Below are 26,109 nucleotides of genomic sequence, written 5' to 3'. Positions count from 1 at the left end.
TTCTTGTTTTGCAGGTGCAGTGGATGGAGGAGAAGCTGCGCTCTCCAGAGGGGCAGACAGGGGGCAGTAGTGAGGTGCGTTTGTTTGAACAGTGTCAGGATCTCCAGGCCGCGCTGCAGGAGAAGAATGACACCATCTCACATCTGGAGCAGCAGCTGGAGGAGCAGGTACGGGCTAAACACAGAGAGACATGTGTGTGACAGATGTTATACAAACGAATGTGATGATCCAACCAGGGAAAAGTTTAGTTTAAGTCTAAGCCATGAAATAGTCATTCTCCAAAAATGCAGGTTACTCAGAGTTGCAATTAGGGCTTCAGGATTTAATTGCACTTGAATATATGGTTATACTGAAACTTACTAAATCTGTAGTTTATACTTCAACAAACATTTTCTGAAAACCGTTGAAATGTAAGCAGCACAAGGGCATTGTTTAGTCCTTGTAATTGTATATCACAAGCATAGACTGTATTTATATAAATGGACATAGCTAACCCGCTAGACACCACACTCCAAATAGGAACACGTGGGCACTTCCAGCTCCATCAACTCTGGCTCCAATTGACTTTACATAAATTGCCACCAATCTCTCCGTAACTTCTGCAGGGAGTTTCGTTATTTTGGTCTTAAAATGTTCAGATTAACTCACTCTATATGATCTTGGTGTTTGTATTTACCTAGCCCAGTTGGCGCCACCTAGTGCCTCTGCTCAATTTAATTTCTCTCCAGAGACTAGGTCAGGAATCAAAATATAATAGACGGTTCACAAAAACCTTTAGAAGTGCAAGTTCGGGCACCAGCCAATCAGCGAAGAGACATGTATTCAGTGTTGTCAACGATTCCCAAGATCGAGGATTTAAAACCAGAACAAAGAGAATGTTTGGTGAATTTTATCAAGGGGAAAGACGTTATTGCCCTTCTTCCTACGGGATTTGGGAAAAGCTTAATAAACCAGTTAGCGGCGCATTACATTTGTCACAACCAAATAGCAGCGATTGGTTAAATGATAAAAAGTATCCAACGCCGAGCGAACAAATTCTAACACCGTGAGGTCAGACGGTTTCTACGAAGTGAAACAAATTGAAATCGGCTGATGAATCAGGCTAGTATTTAGCTACTTAGTCTGTAAATACATTTTTATTTCTAATATGGGACTCCAAAAACTCCATATTCACTCCTATAACTGCTACATTCAGCTGGGACCAACAGACTCAGGGACAGCTTCTTTCCCAAAGCTGTCACCCTGCTTAATGAGAACTGTTAATTTGTTTTATTTATCAATTAATTAATTCTTGCACTGTGACAGAGCAGCTCTAAATTTCATTATACTATAATATAATGACAATAAAGGCTTTCTGTTCTATTCTATTCTACCCTACCCTCGTGAATCAAGTAGACTGCTAAAACATTAAATCTATAAATGTCTGAATTTTTTGTTATAGACATCTCTAAACATGAGTCATTACTGTAATATATCAGTGTATTATCTTGTTACAACAAAGAAAAACTCAGAATGACCTACATGTTGTGTTATTGTCCTGAACAGAAACAAAGCAGGCTCCAAGATGCCAAAACAGTGGAAGAGAAAGCGGCTAAAATCAAAGAGTGGGTGATGCTCAAACTGTCTGAGGTAATGTGTTTAATGGTTTACTTTGTTCAGACTAAGAATCATTTGTCTGAGTTAAACTAAGGTTATGTTTTAGGCGATGTAATCCACTTTACTTTTTTATAGAGTCTATGTTTTTTGTTTAGTTTGAAGTGGAGAATGCAGCCTTAAGAGAAACCAACAAACAGCAGGAGGCTGAGATCTTGGAGCTACAGAAACAAGTGGAGGGTGAGTGAAAACTGCATATTCGCTACTAACCAAGAGGTGGGACCAAGTCTTTGTTTTGCAAGTCTCAAGTAAGTCTCCAGTCTTTGACCTCAAGTTCCAAAGACAGGCAAGTCCAAGTCGAGTCTCGAGTCACTGGCTCATAAGTCCAAGTCAAATCCAAGTCGTCTGCTTTGAGCTTCAAGTCATTTGAAATACCAAATAAAGCTTAGATTTTTGCAATTTATATGACTTTTAAGATAAATTGTACTTAAAAAATCAAAGTATCTTTGTATATGAGTATTTATAGAGTATATAAGAGTTTTTAATTTAGTTCATTTTTTCCTTTTTAAAGGATAGGGATGGGTTAATATAAGTTTTTCTTCTTCCCACTTCCTTTCGAGACATGTGCTTTTCTGTTGTTTACGATGTATATGCAGTATACATGATTATTGTTTCTCTCTTTGGCACAAACTTGAAATAAAAACAAATCAATGAATCAAATGTTTTGACAAGGTCTTAGTGTGAGAATAGAAAGAATTCAGATTTCAAACTGCTTCTCAAGTCTTTTCAAGTCACAGGGCTCAAGTCCGAGTCAAGTCCCAAGTCACTGACCTTCAAGTCCAAGTCGAGTCCCAAGTCTTAGTCCATTTTATCAAGTCAAGTCTCAAGTCCTAAAAATAGTGACTCAAGTCTGACTCGAGTCCAAGTCACGACTTGCAAGTCCTCACCTCTGGTACTAACTACAGACAGTCAAGATTAAACAGGAATAAACCAAGTCTTAATAATAAACCATAACTAAAACAAATATTAACCAAGACAAATTTAGGATAAAATTTTGACTAAACAAGTGCATGTATTAGAGACCAGAACAAAGTTTTGAAAAAAAAAGTGCCATATATCTGTGACTGGACAAGACAGATTTTGCTCAAATACATGGGAAAATCATGTTCAGGATCTTTAAGAATTTAAAATCTCTTACTTAAAACTGATATAAGCTTTTGTTTTTGTTATATAAAATAGCTGCATGTTTGAATTGCTGTGTTCAGAGCTGGAGCAGAAGAGTGCAGTACCCCAGACCAAACCAGGGGAGGCGCAGCGTCTGAGCAGCCTGACCTTCGGCTGTTTCCAGGTCCGAGGGAAGAGCCCCCAGGTCCTGACCGGGCCCTCGCCGTCACAGAGAGCCCTCAGCTCTACGGGCGAGGCAGAGGAGGGGGACACTACAGGTATTCACGAAAGAAATTATTAAGATGCCAAAGTTCTAGTCGCATATTTGGATAAAGCAACTGGGGTCTAATTGGTAATAACATCTCAGTCTTTACATTTGAGCTGGAAAAATATTACATTAGATTACCTGTATTAAACATTTGGATTTGTAATTATTTCAGTTTTGCATGGCCAACATTAATTCTGTGCAATTAATCGAATTTTGATCGCAATTCAAACTCACATAAACAAGTTGAAATGATTTAAAGCTTAACAATGTTTATTTTGCGATATTTTTTATATAAATAAGTGTATTTATTTTATTTTGTAAGTATAGAGATTGTAAAACAGCTGGATATATAGTTTATTTTGGATACATTTATGATTTTCTCTATGCCTTATTTCATGTTTAAAGTATAATTTATTCATTTTATGTTTTATACGTCACAAAACTGCTCTTAAGTACATATTTGTAGCCTATATTTATGTTCAGTTTGAAAGTTTTGTGTAAATGATCAATAACAAAGTGGTTTTTTTTTTGAGAGAACTGCTTAATAAATGCATCGTGTAACTAAAAAATAATAATTTAAATAATCATGATTTCAATATTGACCAAAATAATCATGATAATGATTTTTTCCATAATCGAGCAGCCCTAGCCTTACATTTTTTATAGGAAAAAGTTAAAAGAAAACAAAAACATTTTTATCACACCTTGGCCAGAATCTTGTAATATGCAAAGAGACATTCTGCTTTATATGAAATGCTTCTATAACCATTGCTCTCATTATCAGGTAATGTTTGCAGACATGTTTTATTTATTGTTATAACTTTGTCTGACAGAGAAGAGCGGCGATCCCACCTCCTCTGCTCCTGATGCTGAGGTCGACAGCTCGGAGCAGCCCAGCTCTGTCTTCTCTCTAGAGGAGGACAGCGCCTCCGAAGGCCTGGAGGAGAGCAGCGTGTGTGGTCGGGCGTCTCGGGGCGTGTCCTCTGTGCTGTCCAGCGCTGCGTCTGAAGGCGAGGGTGCAGGATCAGAGGAGCAAGGGGGCGGAGCTTTGGAATTCAGCCGACCAACCAGCGAAGCCTATCTGACCGCATCGGACGACAGCAGTTCTCTGTTTGATGATGACATGCAGCGGACACTAGGGGGCAGTAAGGAGGTTGTCAAAATCAAGCTGGAAGATTCGGAGGAACTTAATAAACGTTTCCAATCTCAAAGGCTAGATTCTTCATCATCATCAAGCGAAGCCAACACTCCTAGTCCGATTTTAACCCCAGCACTAACCCCAAAACGCCCTCCCCAGGATCCTAGAGACACTCCTGCTTCACCGAAACAGCCACGACTCAGAACTCCAACCGGATTTGGAATTATGAATATATCTTTAGCGAAAAAACATCTAAGCCAACCTCCTATCCCATCTGAAATCACACACGGACAAACCAGGAACGCTCTAAGCATGCTCCGCCCTCTCAGACCCCACGAAACCAACCTAGACCAGGAAATCTGTATGGAAACGGGGAAGGATCCATCACCTAGTTCCAAAACTCCTCCCCCCTCCTCCACTACCACTGCTGTTGGAGCGGGTTCGTCTGTACAGAACTCTTCATGTTTGACTGAAGTTGGTGCGCAGGTGGAGGGAGAGAAGGTGGAGTCTGATGGGACGATTCCGGGGAACAAGCCTCCAACCCCCCCTCTGCACAGGCTGCCATCTTGGGTGAGGGAAATCAGTGGTCCCCAACTTTTTTTGTGCCATGGAACGGTTTTATGTCAGACAATATTTCGTAGGCTGAGGGTGTGGGCTCCTTTTGGGACAATATTTTCACAGACCGGCGGCGTATAGGAGCAGGTGCGGTTCACACGGTGTACAGGAGGAGATATGGTCTAGGTGACATTGTTTAGTTCTGGTTAAATCCAGTTTTAGTCCTGATTTTGTACTTGGTTTAGACCTGGTTGAGACCTGATTTTAGTTCTGGCTTTAGTTCTGGTTTAGTTATGGTTTAGTTATGGTTTAGAGGCGCTGGAAACACGGAAGAAGGCGCGGTTCACATGTCGTATGGGAGGGAGGGTTCGCGCCACGGCCCAGTACCAGTCCATGGCGCGGGGGTTGGGGACCCCTGATTTATATGGTAGAACATAGGGGTGAACGATATGCCCGATTTCTCGAGTTAACAACTAACTTAATTTAATCAAGATTCAGGCAGGTATTAAATTTATAAATGTTATTAAAAAGAGTTCCACTTCACTGTGATTGGTTAAATCCACCTGTCAATCACTCAGCATAAGAGAGCCTGACCAATAGGAGGAATGGGTGGGAAAAAGTGTCTGCAAAAATGACAATATTGCAAAAATAACGCCATAGGATTATGATTACAAAACGTTTTTTATTTATTGCAATATCACCTAGCCCCGGTAGAGCAATATGAAATTAATAAATTAAGATATTATTAGAGATATATGTCGATTTAATTGCATTACAATAGTCCAGCAACTTTCAATTGTCTGATCTTTGAAACCACCCTTCTAATTATCAATTTTATTTATTCAAGGTGTATTCAGGTGATTCTACGATTGCAGAACAGTATCTTGGAAAACATGCATTCTTACTAAGCAGGGTCACCTCTCCACAGATCTGAGCTGGACTTTCGCCTAGTGGTGTCACCTCATTTGTCTTTATGAAAATAGACAAATTTAATGTCATACCTTGCAAGTAAAAGTAAAAGTTGAACTGAACTGCATATGCATTTCTACAGTTTAATAAAGACAAATGAAATCCCAAATATGAGGCTAATAGTGTAGATAGTGGAGTAATGCCTAAGACCTAAATTTAGAATCCCAAATATTCTCAAGGTTCAAACTAAATTGTGAATTTTAATGAAGGGATGATATGTTACTTATAATACTTTATAATCATTGCTCTTCTGTAACACTGAAATTTTTTACATATTTTTTTCCTGCAGAACTGTCCATTTATCACCTGTAAGTAAATATGGCAGTTAAACAGCAAATTCACAATAACATTCAACACAATATTATGGGCTTCAATCCCACAACCTTTGAAATATATTTAAATATTATCTGTTTTTTTTTATTTTTTATTTAGTAGGGCTGCTTGCAACCAAAGGTGAAATAAGGACTAGACTAGACCTCCTAATAGCAGTTTAATGAGTGTTAGTTATTGCCTTAAGACCAGGTTTTTCTCTGATTATTGTGGTTTACAATCTTCAGTCATGTCCTGAAGTAAACTCTAAATAAAATCTGAATTTTCCACAGGAGAGTCGTATCTACGCTGTGGCCCAATCAGGAATCAGACTGTCCGAGACGTCATGCACAGACTCTGCAAGTAAAGGTACAGCCAGTGGTTTTATTTTCAACGTAGTTTAGTTTTGTTGCTTTCAAGAAATCTTTATATTGTGACCTTCCATATTCTAAAGCTCTTGTTTATTTCTTGTATTGTTTTGCAGACCCATCTCTCCAGTCCTCGTACCCAGCCTTTGTCATGTACACGTCTATGATCTACAAGAACATGACCACACCAGTCTACACGACTCTTAAAGGGGTAACATATAACACTTTATACATTTTTATTACAGACAAAATATGCAAAAAATATGCAACAAAAAGCTACATAAAAGCAGGATGATGAAGAGTAGGTTAATACGAACATTTTTTAAGACCTAAATTTGTATTTATTTATTTATAAGGGAAGCCCCTTGAGATGTAGCATCTCATTTGCGGGGAGGTCCTAATACATTAACAAAAGCAGCATTTACAGAAAAGAAAGAAAAAACAAATCAAAACTGAACAAAAGACAAACAGACAAATACAACATTCACACAAAACACAGACAGTAATCATACTATACAATCCAGGATCCTAAGATATACATACATCTCTCTGATTTTATCATCACCACACCTATATTTGTAAATTTGTGAAAAAAAAGCAACTCTAACCCTCAAAATGACAAGGCTCACGGCAGAGACGGGTGACAATTTTTCAATGTAACGTCAACTGGAGTCGATGGAGCCAGAAGCACACCCATGTTCACATCCAATTTGGAACATGGCGGATAGCAGGTTAGCTATGTCCATTTCCAGTCTGTGGTTTGAAGTTTACCATTAGTACATAGTGTATCATATAATTTGGGGGAAATGATATGAAACAAATTCTCATATAGTCTCATCTCCACACAGAAAACATAAATGATGGATGGTTAAAAGTGATCATTCTCTTTGTCTTGTGTGTTGTTGTAGAAAGCCACCCTCCTGAGCAGCAGCCCGTTCACAGACGAGTCTTCAGGCTCCGAGGACTCGTCGAGTTCAGGGGAAGAGGAAGGCTCCGTCTGCAGCTCTCAGGCCTCCACTGGGTCCCGCAAAGACAGCAGCCCGGGCAGCCCACGCTCACTCAAGAGAGGTACGATATACTACTACTACTACTACTACTGCTATTACTAATATTACTACAACTAGTACAAATGCTGCTTACTTCAACAACTACTGATATTACTGCAAAGACAGCAGCCCAGGTAGCCCAACTCAAGAGAGGCAGTACCACTACCACTGTTACTACTACTGCTACTACTACTACTCTTGCTACTGCTACAGATATGGCTACTACTGCTACTACTGCTAATACTACTACTGCTGCTACTGCTGCTGCTACTACTACTACTGGCACTACTAAAAATAATACTAATACTAATAATACAGGTTTTTTTAACACATAAAAAGAAAATAAACAAAACAAGATCTAAACAAAAAAACAAAAATATACTCCAAAACACATCAAATAATACTAATACTACAACTGCTGTAGGTACAATGCACTATTACTACCACTACTACTGTTACTGCTACTTCTGCTACTATTACTAAAACATCTGTGGCTCACTTCACCAAGTACTGACAATACTACAAAAATAGCAGCCCCAGGTACAAGTTACTACTTCCACTACTACTACTACTACTACTACTACAACTATGACTACTACTGCTTACTTCACCAAATACTGACAGTACTACAAAGACAACAGCCTCAGGTACAAGCTACAACAACTACTACTTCTACTACTACTATTACTGCTACTACTACTACTACTACTACTACTACTACTACAACTATGCCTACTACTGCTTACTTCACCAAATACTGACAGTACTACAAAGACAACAGCCTCAGGTACAAGCTACTACTACTACTACTACAACTATGACTACTACTGCTTACTTCACCAAATACTGACAATACTACAAAGACAAAAGCCCCAGGTATAAGCTACTACTACTATTATACTACTACTACTACTACTACTACTACTACTACTACTACTACTACTACTACTACTACTACTACTGCTGCTCTTTACTTCAGCAAATACTCACAGTACTACAAACACAGCAGCCCACAGTCACTCAAGAGAGGTATAAAATAATACTAATACTAATACTAATAGTAATACTAATACTATTGCAGCTTACTTTAATATCTATGGACAGTACTAGCTAGATTAGATTTTTAGGATCAAGGGGATTTGGTTACTATTATTTATTTTGGTTTTGGCTCCTTCTATGTCCATTACAACTGTAGTATTACTTTTTACCATTGCTACTACTTCTGTTTCTGGTGGTGTAATTACAACTTTTACTGCTTTTACTTCTATGACTCCTTCCCCTATGGCACAGAGCGTTGCAGCTGTGAGTTTCCACTAGACGTCGTCCAAATAATATGAATGAACAATGGTCTAACTGTTCCTAATGATCTTTCCACTCCAGTAAAGGTGCTTTGATTTCCAGCACCACTTCCAATTTTTCAGAAACTGTTTCTTTTACGGGACAGTAAAAACATTATAGGTGCAGTTTGAAGGTACATCTCATACACAATAGTTTAGTTCACACTTGGTCTTGGTAAGATTGAATGGCAGTCAATACTTCCCCTTGCACTGTTCTTAATAATGTGTTAATAGCATCTGTAAAAAATTCAAATTGTCAGATTGTTTAAAAAATCCAATATCTCATAATAATTTCTTCCATAAGGCATTCAGCTGAATTATTGAAAAACAAAGATGTGCTCCTTTTTTGGACGTTTGAATCCACTGAGCTCGATTTTAGGCATGTACGATTTTGGACACAGAAAACATAAGAATGGGTGGTGTTCAGATTCTAGATTCCCTGTTGATTACACTGTACTTTCCTCTAAAAAATCCAAATAGTAAATGCACAATTGTTGAACCTGATCATTTTTAGGGGTGTAACAGTATGCAAAAATCACGGTTCGGTACGTATCTCGGTTTTGAGGTCACGGTCCGGTTAATTTTCGGTACAGTGTGGGAACAGAATGTAGAACCATTTGCTTGTTGTTTATTTGTGTGTTTATTAAACTAACAATTTGTTTTAACATTATACAACAGGAACATAAAATAAATGCAAAGTGCTGCTTGGTAATAGTGTTAAATCAAATATTCTCAAATAAGCAACAAAAGTATGAAATATTATAAAAAATACAGTTCTTGTAAACAGTAAAAAAAAACTTTTCAAAAAGTAAAGCGCAGCACCAACAATTCTAGCATATTTTTGGGCAGAAAAAACAACTGTCCTGCAGTAAGTACAGATCTGCTGACAGTTAGAATGTCCCCAGTTACTGAAAATTCTCTTTCACTAGGGACAGAGATCGTGGGTATGGTGGGGGGAATAGCGGAGATTCCATGCCAGCGAAAGGCGAGAGTGAGGACCGGGGTGCGAAGAAAGTAGTTTTGCGAGGATTCACATGGTTCGGAGGACGCCCTAACTATAAAGCACTTTGGGAACCACTACCACCCCATAATAGATTCATTCTCCAATCACGGATGATATCATGATTTTCTGGTTGCTGTATAAGAAAAGAGGTGAGGACCACAAGAGCATTTTCTGAAGGTTTAATACAAACACACAGAGCTCTGGCTGAGAGACTGAGTCCCAGTAAAGGACAGTTTTTGATACACTGTAGTGGATGACAGGTGTGAGGCTCATGTCAAACAGAGTGATCAATACATGGTCAAGCAACAACTGTAGTCATAAAGGTGTACTGTGACAAGTTAACTTTAGCAACAACAAATGGTCTATCGGGGTCCATAAACATTACTTAACGTAATTTTAGTAAGTAACAGACTTCTTCTCCTATTCCTTACTTGAAGCTTGTTTGTCCTTCAACTAACATAAAAAAACATGCCATCAGCGGACGAGAATATTAAAGAGCCGAGCCTTCCGTGTAGCTGCACATGTAATGGCGGAATGTAAACACACACAAATTGCACAAACTCACTCGTGCACAGGCCTGCACCAAACCGAACATCCCGCACCAAATCAGTTCAACACGAATACATGTACTGTTACACCCTTAATCATTTCTATTAGTGACTAGACTGAGGAATCCTATTACTGAAGTACCAAAACATCTTCACTAGTTGCCACATTGCTAATAGTAAGTGAGTATGGGGGCATTTTCTGCTCCATCGACACTGGCTCCACTTGACTTTACATTGAAAAATTGTCACCCTCTCTCTATAACTACTGCAGTGAGTCTCATCATTTTGGTCTTAAAATGTTCTGATTAACCCGTTCTACATTATCCTGTTGTTTTTATTTCGCTATTCCTAATAAATTCATCGTTATTCCACTTCTTTATACAGTCTCGACTAGCCCCCCCATCTGTATTAAATATTATTGGCCAATAGAATCTTGATGTCATCTGAAATCCAGCAATAGGTAATTAAATAAATCCCACTTTTCCGTCTGCTCTTGTCTTCCAGCGGTGTCCATGTCGTCGGTGACCTCAGAGAGCGACTATGCCATTCCTCCAGACGCCTACAGCACAGACACAGAGTGCTCTGAACCCGAACAAAAACTGCCCAAAACCTGCTCCTCCTCCAGCGACAACGGCAAGAGTGTAAGTTTAACGTAATTACTACATAATTACGCAACTTAAATTAAAATTACTTTTGCTGTATATTTGTAATCACAGCCCAGCATAAGCAGATCTTTAGTGTGTGGCATTAACATTTAACATTTGGGACAGTACAAAATCCACTTAGGGAGTTTTGTTGCTATTTACTTTTATTTATTCTATTAAACTTTAGAAAATAAGGGCTCATTGGTTTGTAATAAATTGCACATTAAAGTTATTTGATTTTCCAGGAGCCAATGGAGAAGTCTGGGTACTTGTTGAAAATGGTGAAGACTTGGAAGAAAACCTGGAAGCGGAGATGGTTTGTCCTGAAAGACGGAGAACTGCTGTACTACAAGTCCCCAGTGAGTTTAGGTCATACTAATGCCATACTCTGGAACATTATGGCATTACAGTTATTCTTATGTTCTGCCTTTTTGTAACTTCTATTTATCCTGATGTTTTTAACAAATTTGAATTAGCCAATGGTCAAAAAATCCTGTGTATTTTTTCAGAGTGATGTGATCAGGAAACCTCAGGGTCAGATTGAGGTCAACGCCTCCAGCAACATCGCTCGAGGAGAAGGCAAACAAATACTACAGGTAACATCCTTTTCATGTCATGTACAATGTTAATTCAACTTACCAAAACACATTATAGATTAGTTATGGGCAATTATGATGAAATTAATGTATTGAAGGTTTACACAATTTTTAATATTATATTCCTTGTCTATAATTGGAAAACAGTTAAAACCATCTAATACAGAGGTTTTCAACAGGTGCAACACACGCTGACGAAACCAGGACTGATCCAGGACTGAACCAGAACTAAACCAGGACTGAACCAGGACTAAACCGACTAAACAGGACTAAAACAGGACTAAAACAGCACTGATTCCAGGGTTGAACCAGGAGGACTAAATCAGGACTGAACAAAGATTAAAAGAGGACTAAACCAGGACTAAACCAGAACTGAACCATGACTGAGTATGGGGATGGGCCTGACGTTGTGCCCGCATAGACTGTTGGGTGGCCGCAGGTGAATGGACCGGTGCAGAGCTCCAGCCATCGCCCGATCCTGCTTTGCGGACACCCTTCTCCGTGGGCTTGGAGTTCTCTCTCTCAAGTCAAATATTAGTTCAGGTTTAGTGCTGGTTTAGTGCTGGTTTAGTCCTGGTTTAGTCCTGGTTTAGACCTGGTTTAGACCTGGTTTAGTCCTGGTTTAGTCCTGGTTTCGACCTGGTTACTCCTGGTTTAGTCCTGGTTTTCGACCTGGTTTATTCCTGGTTTAGACCTGGTTTAGTCCTAGTTTAGTCCTGATTTAAACCTGGTTTAGACCTGATTTAGTCCTGGTTTAGACCTGGTTTAGACCTGGTTTAGACCTGATTTAGACCTGGTTTAGACCTGTTTAGACCTGGTTTAGACCTTTAGACCTGGTTTAGACCTGGTTTAGACCTGTTTAGACCTGTTTAGACCTGGTTTAGACCTGGTTTAGACCTGGTTTAGACCTGGTTTTAGTCTTGGTGACCTACTGATGTTCAGTGATGTTAAAAGTCGCCTCAGTTAGTCCTGCATGAAGTTGGAAATTATTTGCTGTTGCAGAAATCGTTTATGAATACACTTTTAAATAAAATATGAAAATAGTGTACATTATTAAAAATATATATTATCAGTTGTTATTGAAACTCATCATTGCAAGAACACAAAAGGTGCATTTACTTCAAAGGCCTGTGTGGGGTGTGGCAGGTGGAAGGGATTTTGGGCAAAGGGGAGGCTCACATTCACCCAATTTGAAAACCCTTGGTCTAATAGAAAGCTTAGAAAAGACTGAAATTTGCAGTGTGTGTGTGTGTGAACTTTCTGTACATTTGTATTTGAATTTACAGACCTTTCACAGGCACACTTTCCATGGCAAAATTATGATCTGATTACTGTGATCAAGAGAATTCAGAAAGCATATTGAGAATCATTTTGTCAGTTTCACCCATCCCTGCTTTAGATAATCCTTTCTTTTGTGTATTTATGTCCAGATTGTGACAGGGAAGCTCATGTACTACCTGAAAGCGGACTCTCCAAACCTGCTGGACGAGTGGCTCAGAGTTTTACAGTGCGTCCTGAGGGTCAAAGCCGCCAGTCCCCTGTTCACTCAACCTGACATCCGACCCGGCATGAAGGGGCTGCTCATCAAGGTCAGAACACGTTATACTTACAAAAGACTACACTGACAAATATATAAATGAGGTCACATGAATTCATAGTTTTAATCTTGATTTATGTTTAAAGGTGCACTATGTCACTTTTTGTTTGGGCTCTATCTTACATTTATTCAGTTGCAGGTGGTTTTATAGCTCAAAAATACCTAGAAGTACAGGCATTCTGACTGAGCAGAGTCGCTTCTCCACAGATCTGACCTGTAACTTGGTCTGTTTTGGTCTCCATGAAGATTGAAAGGTTTAATGCCACACTGTGAGACATTCCAGACAAAGCAATAACATCTCCATGGAGAAAAGCATTTGATGGACCAGAAAAGTTACACAATGCCCCTTTGATTAGTTTTAAATGGATCACATATTTGTTTTTTCTGTACTTATGGTTTTCTTAGTCTATCATCTTTTTTAAGTATCATGCACACCAGCAAAATATTCATCATAAAATAATAATTTCATATTTATATTAGGCATATATTTCCTCATGTTCTTATTGTTTTATGATTCATATTAACATAAGTTAGAGTCTAATGCCTTACTGTGGAATATTCATGGACATAGACATAAGCAGGTGGTGGACCGCTCTATAGAAAAATTATAGTTTAAAGCATTTTCTGTGTTGCAGGTGAAGCATGGTTATTCCAAGAGGGTTTGGTGTGCTCTGATTGGAAAAACTCTCTACTACTTCAGAAGTCAAGAAGACAAGGTAAACGTTAATATGATGTGCGTGTGTGTCTGTTTTTCACATTTTTAATAATATACATGTATGTTATTTAAGAAGAAACTCTTATCCATGAAAATTATTGTGTGCATAATTAAATGTATGCATGTAACTATTTTGTTGACAGAATTTACTGCCTACTGGCTCAGCGGTCTTCAATTTGTTATTCTATAAAGTAAGGGTCCCCAACCCCCGGGCCGTGGACTGGTACCGGGCCATGGGTCGTTTGATACCAGGGAGCGAAAGAGCGAACCCTCCTCCCATACGCTGTACGGACCATGTGTCCTCCCGTGTGTCCCGCGTCTTCTCCCATGTTTCTCACGCCTCTAAACGAGAACTAAACCGGAACTAAAACCAGAACTAAAACCAGGTTTAACCAGAACTAAACCAGAAATAATACAAGAACTAAAATCAGGAGTAATACCAGGACTAAGCCAGGTCTAAACCAGGTCTACCCCAGGACTAAACCAGAACTAAACCAGAACTAAAGCCAGGACTAAAACCAGGTCTAACCCAGGTCTAACCCAGATCTAAACCAGGTCTAAACCAGGTCTAAAGTGAGGTCTAAACCATGTCTAAAACCAGGACTAAAACAAGAGTAAAACAGGCTTTAACCAGGACTAGACCAGGTCTAAACCAAAACTTAAACCAGAACTAAAACCAAGACTAAAACCAGGTCTAAAACTAGGACTAAACCAGATCTAAAACAGGATTCAACCAGAACTAAAACCAGGACTAAAATCAGGATCTAAACCAGGTCTAAAACCAGGTCTAAAACTAGGACTAATCTAGGACTAAAACAGGATTTAACCAGGACCAAACCATGTCACACAGACTATATCTCCTCCTGTACGTTGCATCTTTTCGTGTATATACTGCGTGGACTGTGCCTGCTCCTTTACGCCCCCAGTCTGCAAAATATTGTCGGACATAAAACTGGTCCGTGGTGTAAAAAAAAAGGTTGGGGTCTGCTGCTGTACAGGACAATATAATACAATTTTTTTGACACATAGAAATAGAAACTTACATTAAATGTGCTGACGATGTCAATGAATTTAACTATTTTGTCTCTGCAGTTTCCTCTGGGTCAGATCAAGCTGTGGGAGGCTCGGGTGGAGGAGGTGGACCGGTCACGTGACTCGGAGGACTTGAGCGTTTGTGGGCGGAGCTTACAGGGTGCACACTTCACCATCTCCATCCAGCCTCAGGAACAAGGCCCCACCTACCTCCTCATAGAGTCACGACACGAGAAGGTTAGACTTGATTTTCATTTTAGATAGGTCCTCAAAGTTTTATTATTATTATTTTTTAAACACATTGGTTGTTTTTGTCCATAAGAAGATAAATAAAGCAGATAATGAGTGAATATGAGAATAGACGTTTAGAGTTTATGTTGATCTGCGATGTTATTGTTAAAACCATTTAGGTTCAGTTTGCATGAGATTCTTTGGTCTTAATTCAAGGGTGTCAAACATACGGCCCGGGTGCCAGATTATTAAAATATTGGTAATTTTCTGCGGTGCTTAGCATAGCAGTGTCTCCAGTGCCCCTGTACGTGGCCCCTCCCACCAGAGCAGCACAAATGAAGACTTGTCTCTTTCCAAATGCTCTTAAAGGACGATTGTTTTGACTGTTGTCCGTGACACCCTCATCAGCAAAATGTCAAAAATGAGAAAAGTGGAGCCGAGTGCAGGATTTTCCAAGAAAAATTGACTTATTCCTATTTGCATACAAGTTACTGTTAAAACTTTGTGTTGAAATTGCATTTTTCTTAAAGTTTCAGGTTGTTCATTATGTAATATTTTGTAAAAGAGATTTCTGTAATAGATTTGCATTTCTCTGCACAAATATTTGAACTTATTGCTATTTTTGGGGTATATATGCCATGAGTTTTCTCATCTGGCCCCTTTGGGATCAAAGTAAGTTGGATACGGCCCCCGGACCAAAATGAGTTTGACACTCCTCTCTTAAATTGTTATTATCATCAGCATGAATAACTGCTGGTTAGTTTTACTGTAAAATTGTTTTTTCTTGTTACTTAAAAATGTCATGTAAGGGAGGTTATTATGGTCAAATTCTTTTTTTAAGCTTTAAAAATTCTATACAAATCATTATCTCAGAATAAACTGCACAAGACGCACAAGACAAAAAAATAAAAAAAATAAAAATATATATATATACATAAATCAATGATAGCAATAATAACAATAATAATAATATTATTGTCATTACCTCTATCATCCTTTGGGTTTTGGTCCCATTCTAGTCCAGGTTTAGTTTAATATGAGTTACTTGCTTATAATAACTAAAGTAACGTAAGTATTTTTTTGTGTACAGGATGCATGGCTGTACCATCTGTCTGTAGCAGCCGGGTCTATGATTGGCAAAGTTGGGACAGAATTTGAACAACTGGTGGGAAAACTCTTCCAACTCGACGGAGATCCAAGTCAGTGATTGTACCTAAACATAATCATTCAGGCTGATACATTCTCCAAACGAAACACCTCACACTTCTGATTGTGTTTGTTTAGACTCTCAGATCTGGAGACACCCGGAGCTGTGCTTCAGTAAAGAGGCTCTGATGTTTCCTCTCACCACACTGCCCTCTCAGGCTCTGGAAACTGAGGCTGTCAAACTATTTAAGGTGAACTCAGATTTTATTATCTATACACATATTTGAAATGCGCAACTAAGAAGGAATTTTACAGTATGCTGTACTTTGAAGGGCTATTTTCTGATCTACATTATAATGGTGTTTCCACATCATAAAAATATCTGCAGTTGTTCTTTTTCATTCACACTTAACACACAACACTTAAACCCTGCCTATTTAGTCTGAGTTATTTACTCAAACAGAAAAGTAAACACTCTGTTCCACCTTGTGATGTCATTTGGTAATACAGGATGTGCTCCAGTGTGTTTTTAAACAGCTTGACTAGAATCATTCGGATTATTTCAGACCTTGAATTGACAATCTCTTCTGAACTAACTTGAATTTGAACTTGAACCCCAAAAAACATGCTACACAGGTCTCCAGGAAGAACTGTTGATAGCTAAGGTCAATAAAATACAATCAATCAATAAACCTGCTCAGGGACTACAGGTGGAAATTAGCTGGGACAATGCATCTCTCCTGTTAAGGTTAATGTAAAAATTGTGCACTGTTCCTGTCTCATTAAATAACCACATAAATAAAATAAAAAAAAGAAAAAAAAAAACTTAACTTGAAACACTATCACTACATGACATCACAAGGTGGAACAGAGCATTTTGAGGTAACAACATTCTAACATGGCTTAATACGACTTAAAGTTAGGACCTTAAAGTTTATTTCTAAAAATCATTGGAGGTGAATGATTTTTTTTCCAGTACAAGCTCTTAAAACAGTACCAGGTTTACTCTTACCTGAATAATATTTAAGTAATCTTAATTCTGTAATATTTAAACAAAGTGTGTATGAATGTGATGTGTGAGTGATTGGTGGTTGTTGTTGTTATTATTAATGATGAACAAATATATTTAACTAGGCCTAAAAATATCTATGTACCTAACAAAACTTACTTTCTTAACTGCATTAGCTTTGAATAAAAGAAAATACCATTTAGATACAAGTGTCTGAGGAACTTTTCTCCTTCAGGTCCTGTAAAGTTATTGATTTATTCACTTTTCTTTTCAGACCTGTCAGCTGTTCATAAACGTGGCGATCGATGCTCCGGCCATAGACTACCACGTGTCCCTGGCTCAGAGCGCGCTGCAGGTGTGTTTGGCTCATCCAGAGCTGCAGAACGAACTCTTCTGTCAGCTCATCAAACAGACGAGGAGAAGGCAGCCCCAGGGCCAAGCCGGACCACTGCAGGTACAGGCACTCACCACCAGGGGGAGGCAGAGGATGGCGCATATGGCTTTGGATTGTGTCAGGGCTGTGAATTGTGTATATATATATTTTTTTTTTAATTACCTCATATCACTATACTTTTTACTTTCAGTATCATTTTGAGGACTTTTGACCAAAACTACTGAATTTGATTTGGTTTTGTACAATGTTTTTTATAACAATAACTTTGTGTAACCTTTTTTGATTATACTTTTGCCTTATTGCTTTGTATTTTTAGGGCTGGCAGTTTTTGGCCTTGTGTGTGGGACTGTTCCTGCCCCAGCATCCATTCCTTTGGTTACTTCAGGTTCATCTCAAACGACACGGAGACTCGAGGTACTGCTCCAAAAATAAAAAGAGGTTTAAGTACAAAAAATGTGTGTAAATTTAGTGATGCGCTTGCATTTTCTACCTGTTAAACCTTAAACTTGACTAGATACACGCTTTAATAAGTAGTAGTATTATGCTAAAGAATTATTCATTTTATTATTTTAGTGGTCTGAAATCATTTTACTTGTGCTGTTCTCAGGTCAGAGGTGGGTAAATATGCCATCTACTGCCAGAGGTCCATGGAGCGCACTCAGCAGAAAGGGGAGAGGCAGTCCAGGCCGTCCCGAATGGAGATCCTGTCCATTTTACTGAGGAACCCATATCACCACTCCCTCCCCTTCAGTGTCCCCGTGCACTTTCTCAACAACACCTACCAGGTATTAGACTTGAAAGATTTGAGTAATGTATCTAATAGCCCACTTTAAAGATTGTGCCAAAACCTATGGATGGAACGCATTCTGCATTTAAACACTCTACTGTTTCAACTATTCAACTATTTACAATTACATATGAGAAAAGTTAATGTTACAATTTAATGTTAACATTAGACCTGGAAATTAAGAGGCTGTTTTGATGGACCAGGAAATAACGGCTTTGTCTTAACATTTGTTTGTATGTGCTTTGTGATATGGTTTTACATTTTTATCAACTGTGGAAAGCATATTTTTTATTTTAATAATAGGATAGGATATTTTGTTGTTTGTGGAGGAAATTATGGTACTTCAGAAAATGCATCCAGTCAAAATACAATTGTGATTAATTGTGATTACCAGTCGGATCTGTGGAGTAGTGAATAATGTAAATGAATATGCAAGATATACAGGTGGAACATTACAGGAAGAATAACTTTAATACAAATGTTTATTTTTACAATATTCGGCAGGTTATACAAATAAAATTTACAAATAAATCTTGTATTTTCAGGTGGTCAGTTTTGATGCGTCTACCACAGTGGATGAGTTTCAGAGTCGACTAAACCAAGATTTGGGGATCAGGAAAACAGGTCTGTCCGGGTTCAGCCTGTACACAGACGACCCAACTGGACGTGATCTGGAGCACTGTCTGCAGGGGGCCATAAAGGTTTTTGTTTTGTTTTTTTTAATTCTAAATTCTTCTACATGATCTGGTGAATTTGACTCTGTCCTGTATCCTCAAGCTTTTTGGTTGATTTTTACTTTTACACATACTTGTACACATTTTATTAATGCATGATTTAACCCTGTGTTCTTCTAATGGTTTTGTTTGTTTTATTTTATCACATTGAGTCTATGTTTACCTTAAGAAATGAGTTATAAAAATAAAATAATAATGTTAATCTGCTGCATCAGATTCTCTTTTATGCATCCTCTGTTCCATTTATATTTTATTTTAAGTCCTACAGTATATTGTATTTCTTTTTTATAGATTTGTGACATAATTTCCAAATGGGAGCAGGCCTCTAAGGAACAGCACACTGGAAAGTCTGAAAACACCAGGACTGTACGCCTCACCTACAAGAACAGGTATCATGTATTTATTTATGAAATGTTTAACTAGCTAATTAACTTTGACAAATACAAACAATTACAAAAGGTCTAAATTCTAGGATTGTTGCCAAATAGCTAGAATGTAACTATTTTGTATGCTGATATTTTGGTTTCACTTTAAAATATTAAGTTGACTGATGATTTCTCGTCTGTGTTTCAGGCTGTACTTCTCTCTGCAGGCGAGGGGGGAGTCGGATCGGGAGCGGGTGCTGCTGACGTATCAAACCAATGAGTCGATTGTAGCGGGACACTTCCCTGTTAATAAAGAACTGGCTCTGGAGATGGCTGCCCTCTTGGCTCAGGTCAGAAAGATTAATATTAACTAATATTAAGTTAAAATATTACGTTACGTTATTATTGAAACCAAGTGAACAGTAAAATATCACCTTTCCCATCCCCAGTATATCTACTGTATACCATATTTTCCAGGCTATTAGGCGCTCTGGATTATAAGATGCACTGTCAATAAATGGTCTATTTTCGAACTTTTTTCACAAATAAACCGCACCGGACTTTAAACGAAACACAACAGTTGGATGGGTCAGTGGGACTTTGTTTGTGGCGTTCACGGTGACTCTGGGCTTTGTTCAGTTGTGGTGTGTAGGGAGGGTGCTGTCTGGGACCAACGGATTGTCGGCGTGTTCGCAGTGACTCAGTTGTTCAGTTGTGTCTAGAAGTGGCACATTGCACTCACTTTTTCGGTTTATTCCTCGTCGGCGTGGAGTGATGAGTGTGTCTGTGGGTGTGTTTCGCTGTGCGGTCGCTGTCTGCTCCGTGTGTGTTTGCGTGCGCTGCGGGTGGTGCGGCTTTGTAGTTTACTGAAGTCGTGCTGGGACACCCGAGTGGATTTGTGTATAGGGCGCTCTGGATTGTGCGGCACGCAGTCGTTTTTTGATGGGGTTAGAGGCTTAAGAGTGCATCTAATAGAAAAGACGGTATATCAAAATGTTTATGGATATTTTAGGTATGAAAACTTCAATTACTAGTATTGCCTCTGTGTATAATCAAACCTAGTCAACAAAGTATTTTTTTGGGGGGGGGTTTGGTTTTCTTGTAGATAGTTTATTTTTGTATAATTTCTTCTGCTGGTCAACTGCATGTCTGTAACAAAAAGAATCTTCTCTTGGGGATGAATAAAAGAACGCAGCCTGAGTTCCTTTTCCAAATTTGCCTTGGTTTGTTTTCTTTTTTAAAGTAAAAGGTAACTGTGTTCTATGCTATATACTTTATGCATTTTCAGGTGGAGTTTGGTGATTTTGAGCGTCCATTCTCCGCTCCTGGTTCAGCGCTCACCAAATCCACTCAGACCCTCAAGCAGGTTCTGGAGAGGTTCTACCCCAAACACTACAGAAGGTCCCTCTCTGATGAACAACTCAGGTACAAACACAAATGTTTAAAAGCATAAAGTTATACAAATAATATCACTTTTAATACAGAAGGCTTTAGCATTTCTCAAATAATATTGTATTTTTACAGTGAACGGGCAAGAGTGGACTTAAAAATAACTACATCTTAATTATAAAATGTAGTTATTATAGGAGTATAGGAGCAAGATTTAGGGTTAAACCTGAATCAGTCTTAATAAACTGTTTGTTCATTATGAATTAAGTCTAAGTTCATGTTTTATTAAGGCTGTTAAAAGTGTTCTCTTTTAAATATCTATTCTCTACAGTATATTTATCTGCTGCGTGTTTTCCATCAGACAACTGCTGCAGCGGCTGGCGGCTCGATGGGCGTCTCTCCGGGGTCGAAGTTCATCAGAGTGTGTTCGGATCTATCTCACTGTCGCCAGGAAGTGGCCGTTCTTCGGAGCCAAGCTGTTTGAGGCAGAAGTGAGTTACACACTTGAACCAGAGACAGAAAGCAAGACGCCCCTGTCCAAGATCCTGGTTCAGATCTGGAGAGCTTTGCAAATTTACAGATTATATTGTTTATTCTAGTATGTATTAAACAACAAAGAGTCAAGTGTATGAAGTGGGCACTTATCAGGGGTGTGCAAAAATATCAATATATCAATATATCGTATAGTTGAATGTACTGATACAATATCGATATTGTGGGCCACTGTATCGATATATCTCCAAGAGTATTTTTAGGTATATTTTACTAAATTATTTTGTTACAGCGCTGCAGTTTTGTTGCTTGTTCAGAGGAAGGAAACTCTTTTATGCGACACATTTGGCATTTTCACTGTTTTGATGATTAAAATTGGTGTGTTTCATATTAACTTTGCACAAAAAGTGGTTTAACAAAGACTTTTAGTGTCACAGCCATGATTTAGCCATTATTTTTTATTGAACCATATCAAATCAATTTGAAATATATCATATCGAAAACTCAAGATATGTGTCGTATCCTGGCCTATGTATCGAGATGTGTATCGTATCAGCAACTTTTTAATGATTCCCAGCCCTTGCACCTATAGCCATTCTTTTTATTGGTAGTTTGGGGGGTTATTGTGTAAAAAATCATCAGTTGATTTAAGTTGATTTATGAACTCATGTCACACTACAACATTTTATCTAAGGCTAATTTTCTATGTCTGTCCCTAGTTGCGTTTATAAACACAACATAAACACAGCACCATAAATGACAGTGACTGATTGTGAGTCAATGCAAGACATTACAGTGACTCAGTATTGATTATATTAGTTGATACTGATTGCTGAAAATACATATCTGTGTATGTTATAGTGGGTGAGTGCGTCTCCGGGGCAGGTGGGACGTGTGTGGCTGGCTGTTCATGAAGATGGTGTCAGTGTCCTAGAGCACAACTCAATGGTAAAATTGTGATTTTTGTATAAAGAGGAACTATGTAAAGACTCTGTCGCCTGTTTGTCTCCATGAATATGTTTTTGCTTTACCTGGAACAGCCTGCAGTTTAGCATTAATTCTATATTTCTTTCTGTGTGGAGTTTGCATGTTTCTCCCCGTGTGTGGATGGGTTTCCTCTGGGCGCTCCTGTTTCTCTCATCGACCCAAAACATGCTACACAGCTCTCCAGGAAGAATATCTGATAACTAAAAGCAGAGGTCAATTAAATACAATCAATCAGTGAACCTACCCAGAGACTACAGGTGGAAATACAACCTGGTACAAAGAATCTCTCCTGTTAAGGTTTATGTATATTGTGCACTGTCCCTGTCTCATTAAATAAATAAACTCAACTAAACTATACCAAAAAGGTTTTTATTACTACCTTTAAAAACATTAAAACTGTGAGCAGGTTTACCTTTCCACAGTATTTTCTCCATCCATAAGTTTAATGCCATACTGTGGAAAATTGTAGTCCCTGGAGACAAACGGGGTGGAACTTCTTTAATAAAAGCCACAACATGCACCTTTAAATCCATCTCAGTAAGAAATAGGTTGTAGTTGCTGTTTCTAATCCTTACTGCTCTGTATTTTTCCATAGAAACCAGTGGTGTCTCACTCCTACAAAAACCTGCTGACTTTTGGAGGGCATAAGCAGGACCTCATGTTGGTGGTGGGACAGAGCACCAACGGGACCAAAGACAAACCTTCAGAGAAACACTTATTTTCTATGGACGCCTCTAAGGTGAGATACAATTTCTGTTTAACCTATGTGAGGTAGTCAAATTTACAAGGTACTAATGTTTTTATCCATTGGAAATCATAGTATAAACATAGGAAATACTGTATACTTGCATGACTTATAAAATGTGACCAATTGTTTTTGTTTGTCCCAGATTCGGGAGGTGACTCTTCTCATCTCCAGTTACATAAACAGCGCGCACCAGCAGAAGTCCGCAGCCCACCACCTCTCCGCCCCCGCCCTGATGGTGGCTCAGCCGATCAGCCTCAAGAGCAAAGAACTACGGAGCAAATCCCCTCCTGCTATGGGGCGTCCCAGCAAGGCACCCACACTGCTCTAACTCCAATACACACATACAGAAAGAAGATTTAGTTGCAAGTCCATATGGGACTCCCTAAATGTTTGGCATTTCGTTACAGGTGCAGGACTAGATTTCCATGTCCCAAGATCTAAAATGAAACATATTAACAGTTCTAAAACCAACCCTAATCTTAACCCTAACCACAACCTGATAGAAAAATAATTTATAGGTCAAAATCTTCTAAAACAGGGGTTTTCAAATTGAGTGAATGTGAGCCTCCCCTTAGAGTAGGTAAAGACAGCCGAGTCCAGGATTAAACCAGGACTAAACCAGGACTAAACCAGGTCTAAACCATGATTAAACCATGATTAAACCAGGACTAAACCAGGTCTAAACCATGATTAAACCAGGACTAAACCAGGACTAAACCAGGTCTAAACCAGGTCTAAACCAGGACTAAACCATGACTAAACCATGACTAAACCAGGTCTAAACCATGATTAAACCAGGACTAAACCAGGACTAAACCAGGTCTAAACCCGGACTAAACCAGGACTAAACCAGGTCTAAACCAGGACTAAACCAGGTCTAAACCAGGACTAAACCAGGACTAAACCAGGACTAAACCAGGTCTAAACCAGGTCTAAACCAGGACTAAACCAGGACTAAACCAACTATACTAGGTCTATACCAGGACTAATCTTGGACTTGAGAGAGAGGGAGAACCCCATACCCCCGGAGCTGGGTGTCCGCGAAGTGCAATCAGGCGACGGCTGCGCTTTTTCCGTGGGGGGCGGAGCTCTGCACTGGTTCTTTCGCCCCCGCGGTCACCATACGGTTTACACGGGCGCACCTTCTGGCCCGTCCCAACACTAAGTCCTGGTTCAGTTCTGGTTTAGTCCTGTTTAATCTTGGTTTAATCCTCCTGGTTCAGTCCTAGGATCAGTCCTGGTTTAATCTGCGTTTGTCGCCCCTCCCCAGTGGCTCTCCCAGTGGAACAAAGCTCCGCCCCCGTAACAAAATGCCCAACATGTAGGAAGTTGATAGATGATGTTTTCTTTAGTCTAGGGACACTCGGTTGTTATAATGTCTTACTTAATCTGCAGTGTGTTATTTGAGCTGAGTGGTTTATTGACTGAAGTCCTAAGCCTCTCATCAGTCATTGCTGGTTAGACGATTTAATTGTTTTACAAACAAAAGAGACGTCAAAACATTTGCTCAGTGAGTAACAAACTTTACAATAAAATAGGGTCAAGAGTATTTACTAAACACTTCAACATTATTTTATGGAAAGACAATGAAGTTACTGTACTGTAAAAAGGGCACTGTACCTCTTAAAAACGTGAACAGTTTGCAGTCGTCCAAAGTTATTCCTCACTTCCAGAATATCGGACAATAAAATGCTCTTAATCAGAACCAGACAGGTCACAGTGGACTTATTTTGACCCCAATGGCTGCTTATAAAATTTATTTGATCTGGGGCAAGACCAGAATTTCTCAAATACATAAAAATAAATCAGGTATAGAGGTTTAAATTTGCTGAAATGAAGAAGAAACGGTGAACATGAAAAGCTTGAAAAGGTGCAGTGGATATGAAGACATTGTAGCTTTTTTATTTTATTTTTGCAGCTGTGATATTTTATTGTTTTGTTGCTTTATTTCGTACATTTGCTGACATTTGTTGCTTGTGCTTGTTGGGATAATTATTCTTTAAAATGTTAAAAATAGTATATGATTTAGTCACTTGTAAATAGTAATACTTTTACAGAGATAAAGACTTTTAGATCTTTGTATAAAGCATTGCAGATGTAACTGTAATCTTAATTTAATTCTAATTTCTAAATCATAATGTCAATAACTGGATTTTATTCCGTGTTCTTTAATGAGAAGAAAGAAGTAGATTGAAATATAAATACTATCTTTGCAAAGCTTCCCATCTTTGAAATCAGATGCAACTGGACGTAACTTTATCTCTTTTCGTCTAGGCTAAAAAATACTGTCTGATAAAACAACTACAACATGTGGAGTCACATGCAGATATGAAATGTGTAATGTCTTCCAGTCTAATCCAATACATGCATCACGAATTTCGGACTTCCGGTCATTGCGCAATGCATACTGGGAAGGATTTTCCGAAAAAGTGAACATCAAATCACCATGTTTGTTTCCCAGTGAGATATGTCTATTGTCAAAGTCGATCTTTTCAAGTCTTTGGAACCATATCGCTTTTGTTTTTAGTTCTGATATTGTCATATTTTAGTTATGGGATTCGGACATCGTAATTGTGTGGTTGTTGAATGTCCTAACAGTGAAAAATGGCCTTCGGAATTTTGCAAACTTCATAACTGCAAAAGGGAATCAGATGTGTGTGACTGCAAACCTCCGTTCAAACTGTTTCCCTTCCCAGTGGAATAGAAAAATAGTGAAAGGTGAAGACAATGGGCAGGACTGATACACAGGAAGGATGAAAAAAGAAACCTTTGGCTGCCTAAGAAATCATTGCAGTGGACATTTTGTATGTGGAGCAACAACAAAGAGGGATCCCGTTTGTTAAGCGAGAAGTGCAGAAGACAAACAGGCTGAGTTCGCGCTTTCTTGTTCTTGTGGTTTTACAGCAACATCACGTCTTGGTCGCTTTGCAGTGGAAGGTGGTGAA

The 26,109-nt window shown here is 38.7% G+C and overlaps 1 protein-coding gene across 1 annotated transcript in view; it reads left to right on the top strand.

The window, feature by feature from the left end:
• Window positions 1-23,800, top strand: part of plekhh2 (pleckstrin homology domain containing, family H (with MyTH4 domain) member 2) — a 42,264-nt gene extending 18,464 nt beyond the window's left edge. Inside the window, exons 4-30 of the mRNA XM_055162647.1 lie at window positions 15-167; window positions 1,546-1,629; window positions 1,752-1,833; window positions 2,859-3,035; window positions 3,859-4,733; window positions 6,290-6,365; window positions 6,481-6,575; window positions 7,273-7,432; window positions 10,803-10,939; window positions 11,188-11,301; window positions 11,452-11,538; window positions 12,969-13,127; window positions 13,771-13,851; window positions 14,943-15,119; window positions 16,204-16,312; window positions 16,398-16,510; window positions 17,543-17,722; window positions 17,979-18,076; window positions 18,270-18,447; window positions 18,995-19,150; window positions 19,475-19,572; window positions 19,757-19,898; window positions 20,837-20,973; window positions 21,299-21,428; window positions 22,291-22,377; window positions 23,012-23,155; window positions 23,307-23,800. Coding sequence (XP_055018622.1) covers window positions 15-167; window positions 1,546-1,629; window positions 1,752-1,833; window positions 2,859-3,035; window positions 3,859-4,733; window positions 6,290-6,365; window positions 6,481-6,575; window positions 7,273-7,432; window positions 10,803-10,939; window positions 11,188-11,301; window positions 11,452-11,538; window positions 12,969-13,127; window positions 13,771-13,851; window positions 14,943-15,119; window positions 16,204-16,312; window positions 16,398-16,510; window positions 17,543-17,722; window positions 17,979-18,076; window positions 18,270-18,447; window positions 18,995-19,150; window positions 19,475-19,572; window positions 19,757-19,898; window positions 20,837-20,973; window positions 21,299-21,428; window positions 22,291-22,377; window positions 23,012-23,155; window positions 23,307-23,492 — 4,215 coding nt within the window. The 3' untranslated portion in view covers window positions 23,493-23,800. The remainder of the gene's footprint in view (window positions 1-14; window positions 168-1,545; window positions 1,630-1,751; window positions 1,834-2,858; window positions 3,036-3,858; window positions 4,734-6,289; window positions 6,366-6,480; window positions 6,576-7,272; window positions 7,433-10,802; window positions 10,940-11,187; window positions 11,302-11,451; window positions 11,539-12,968; window positions 13,128-13,770; window positions 13,852-14,942; window positions 15,120-16,203; window positions 16,313-16,397; window positions 16,511-17,542; window positions 17,723-17,978; window positions 18,077-18,269; window positions 18,448-18,994; window positions 19,151-19,474; window positions 19,573-19,756; window positions 19,899-20,836; window positions 20,974-21,298; window positions 21,429-22,290; window positions 22,378-23,011; window positions 23,156-23,306) is intronic.
• Window positions 23,801-26,109: the final 2,309 nt, after the last annotated feature.

Source organism: Boleophthalmus pectinirostris, unplaced genomic scaffold (assembly GCF_026225935.1).
Source record: "Boleophthalmus pectinirostris isolate CB_2022bp ecotype Guang Dong unplaced genomic scaffold, ASM2622593v1 HiC_scaffold_5, whole genome shotgun sequence".
NCBI classification, from domain to species: domain Eukaryota; kingdom Metazoa; phylum Chordata; class Actinopteri; order Gobiiformes; family Gobiidae; genus Boleophthalmus; species Boleophthalmus pectinirostris.
This window is presented reverse-complemented; position numbering and strand designations above follow the sequence as displayed.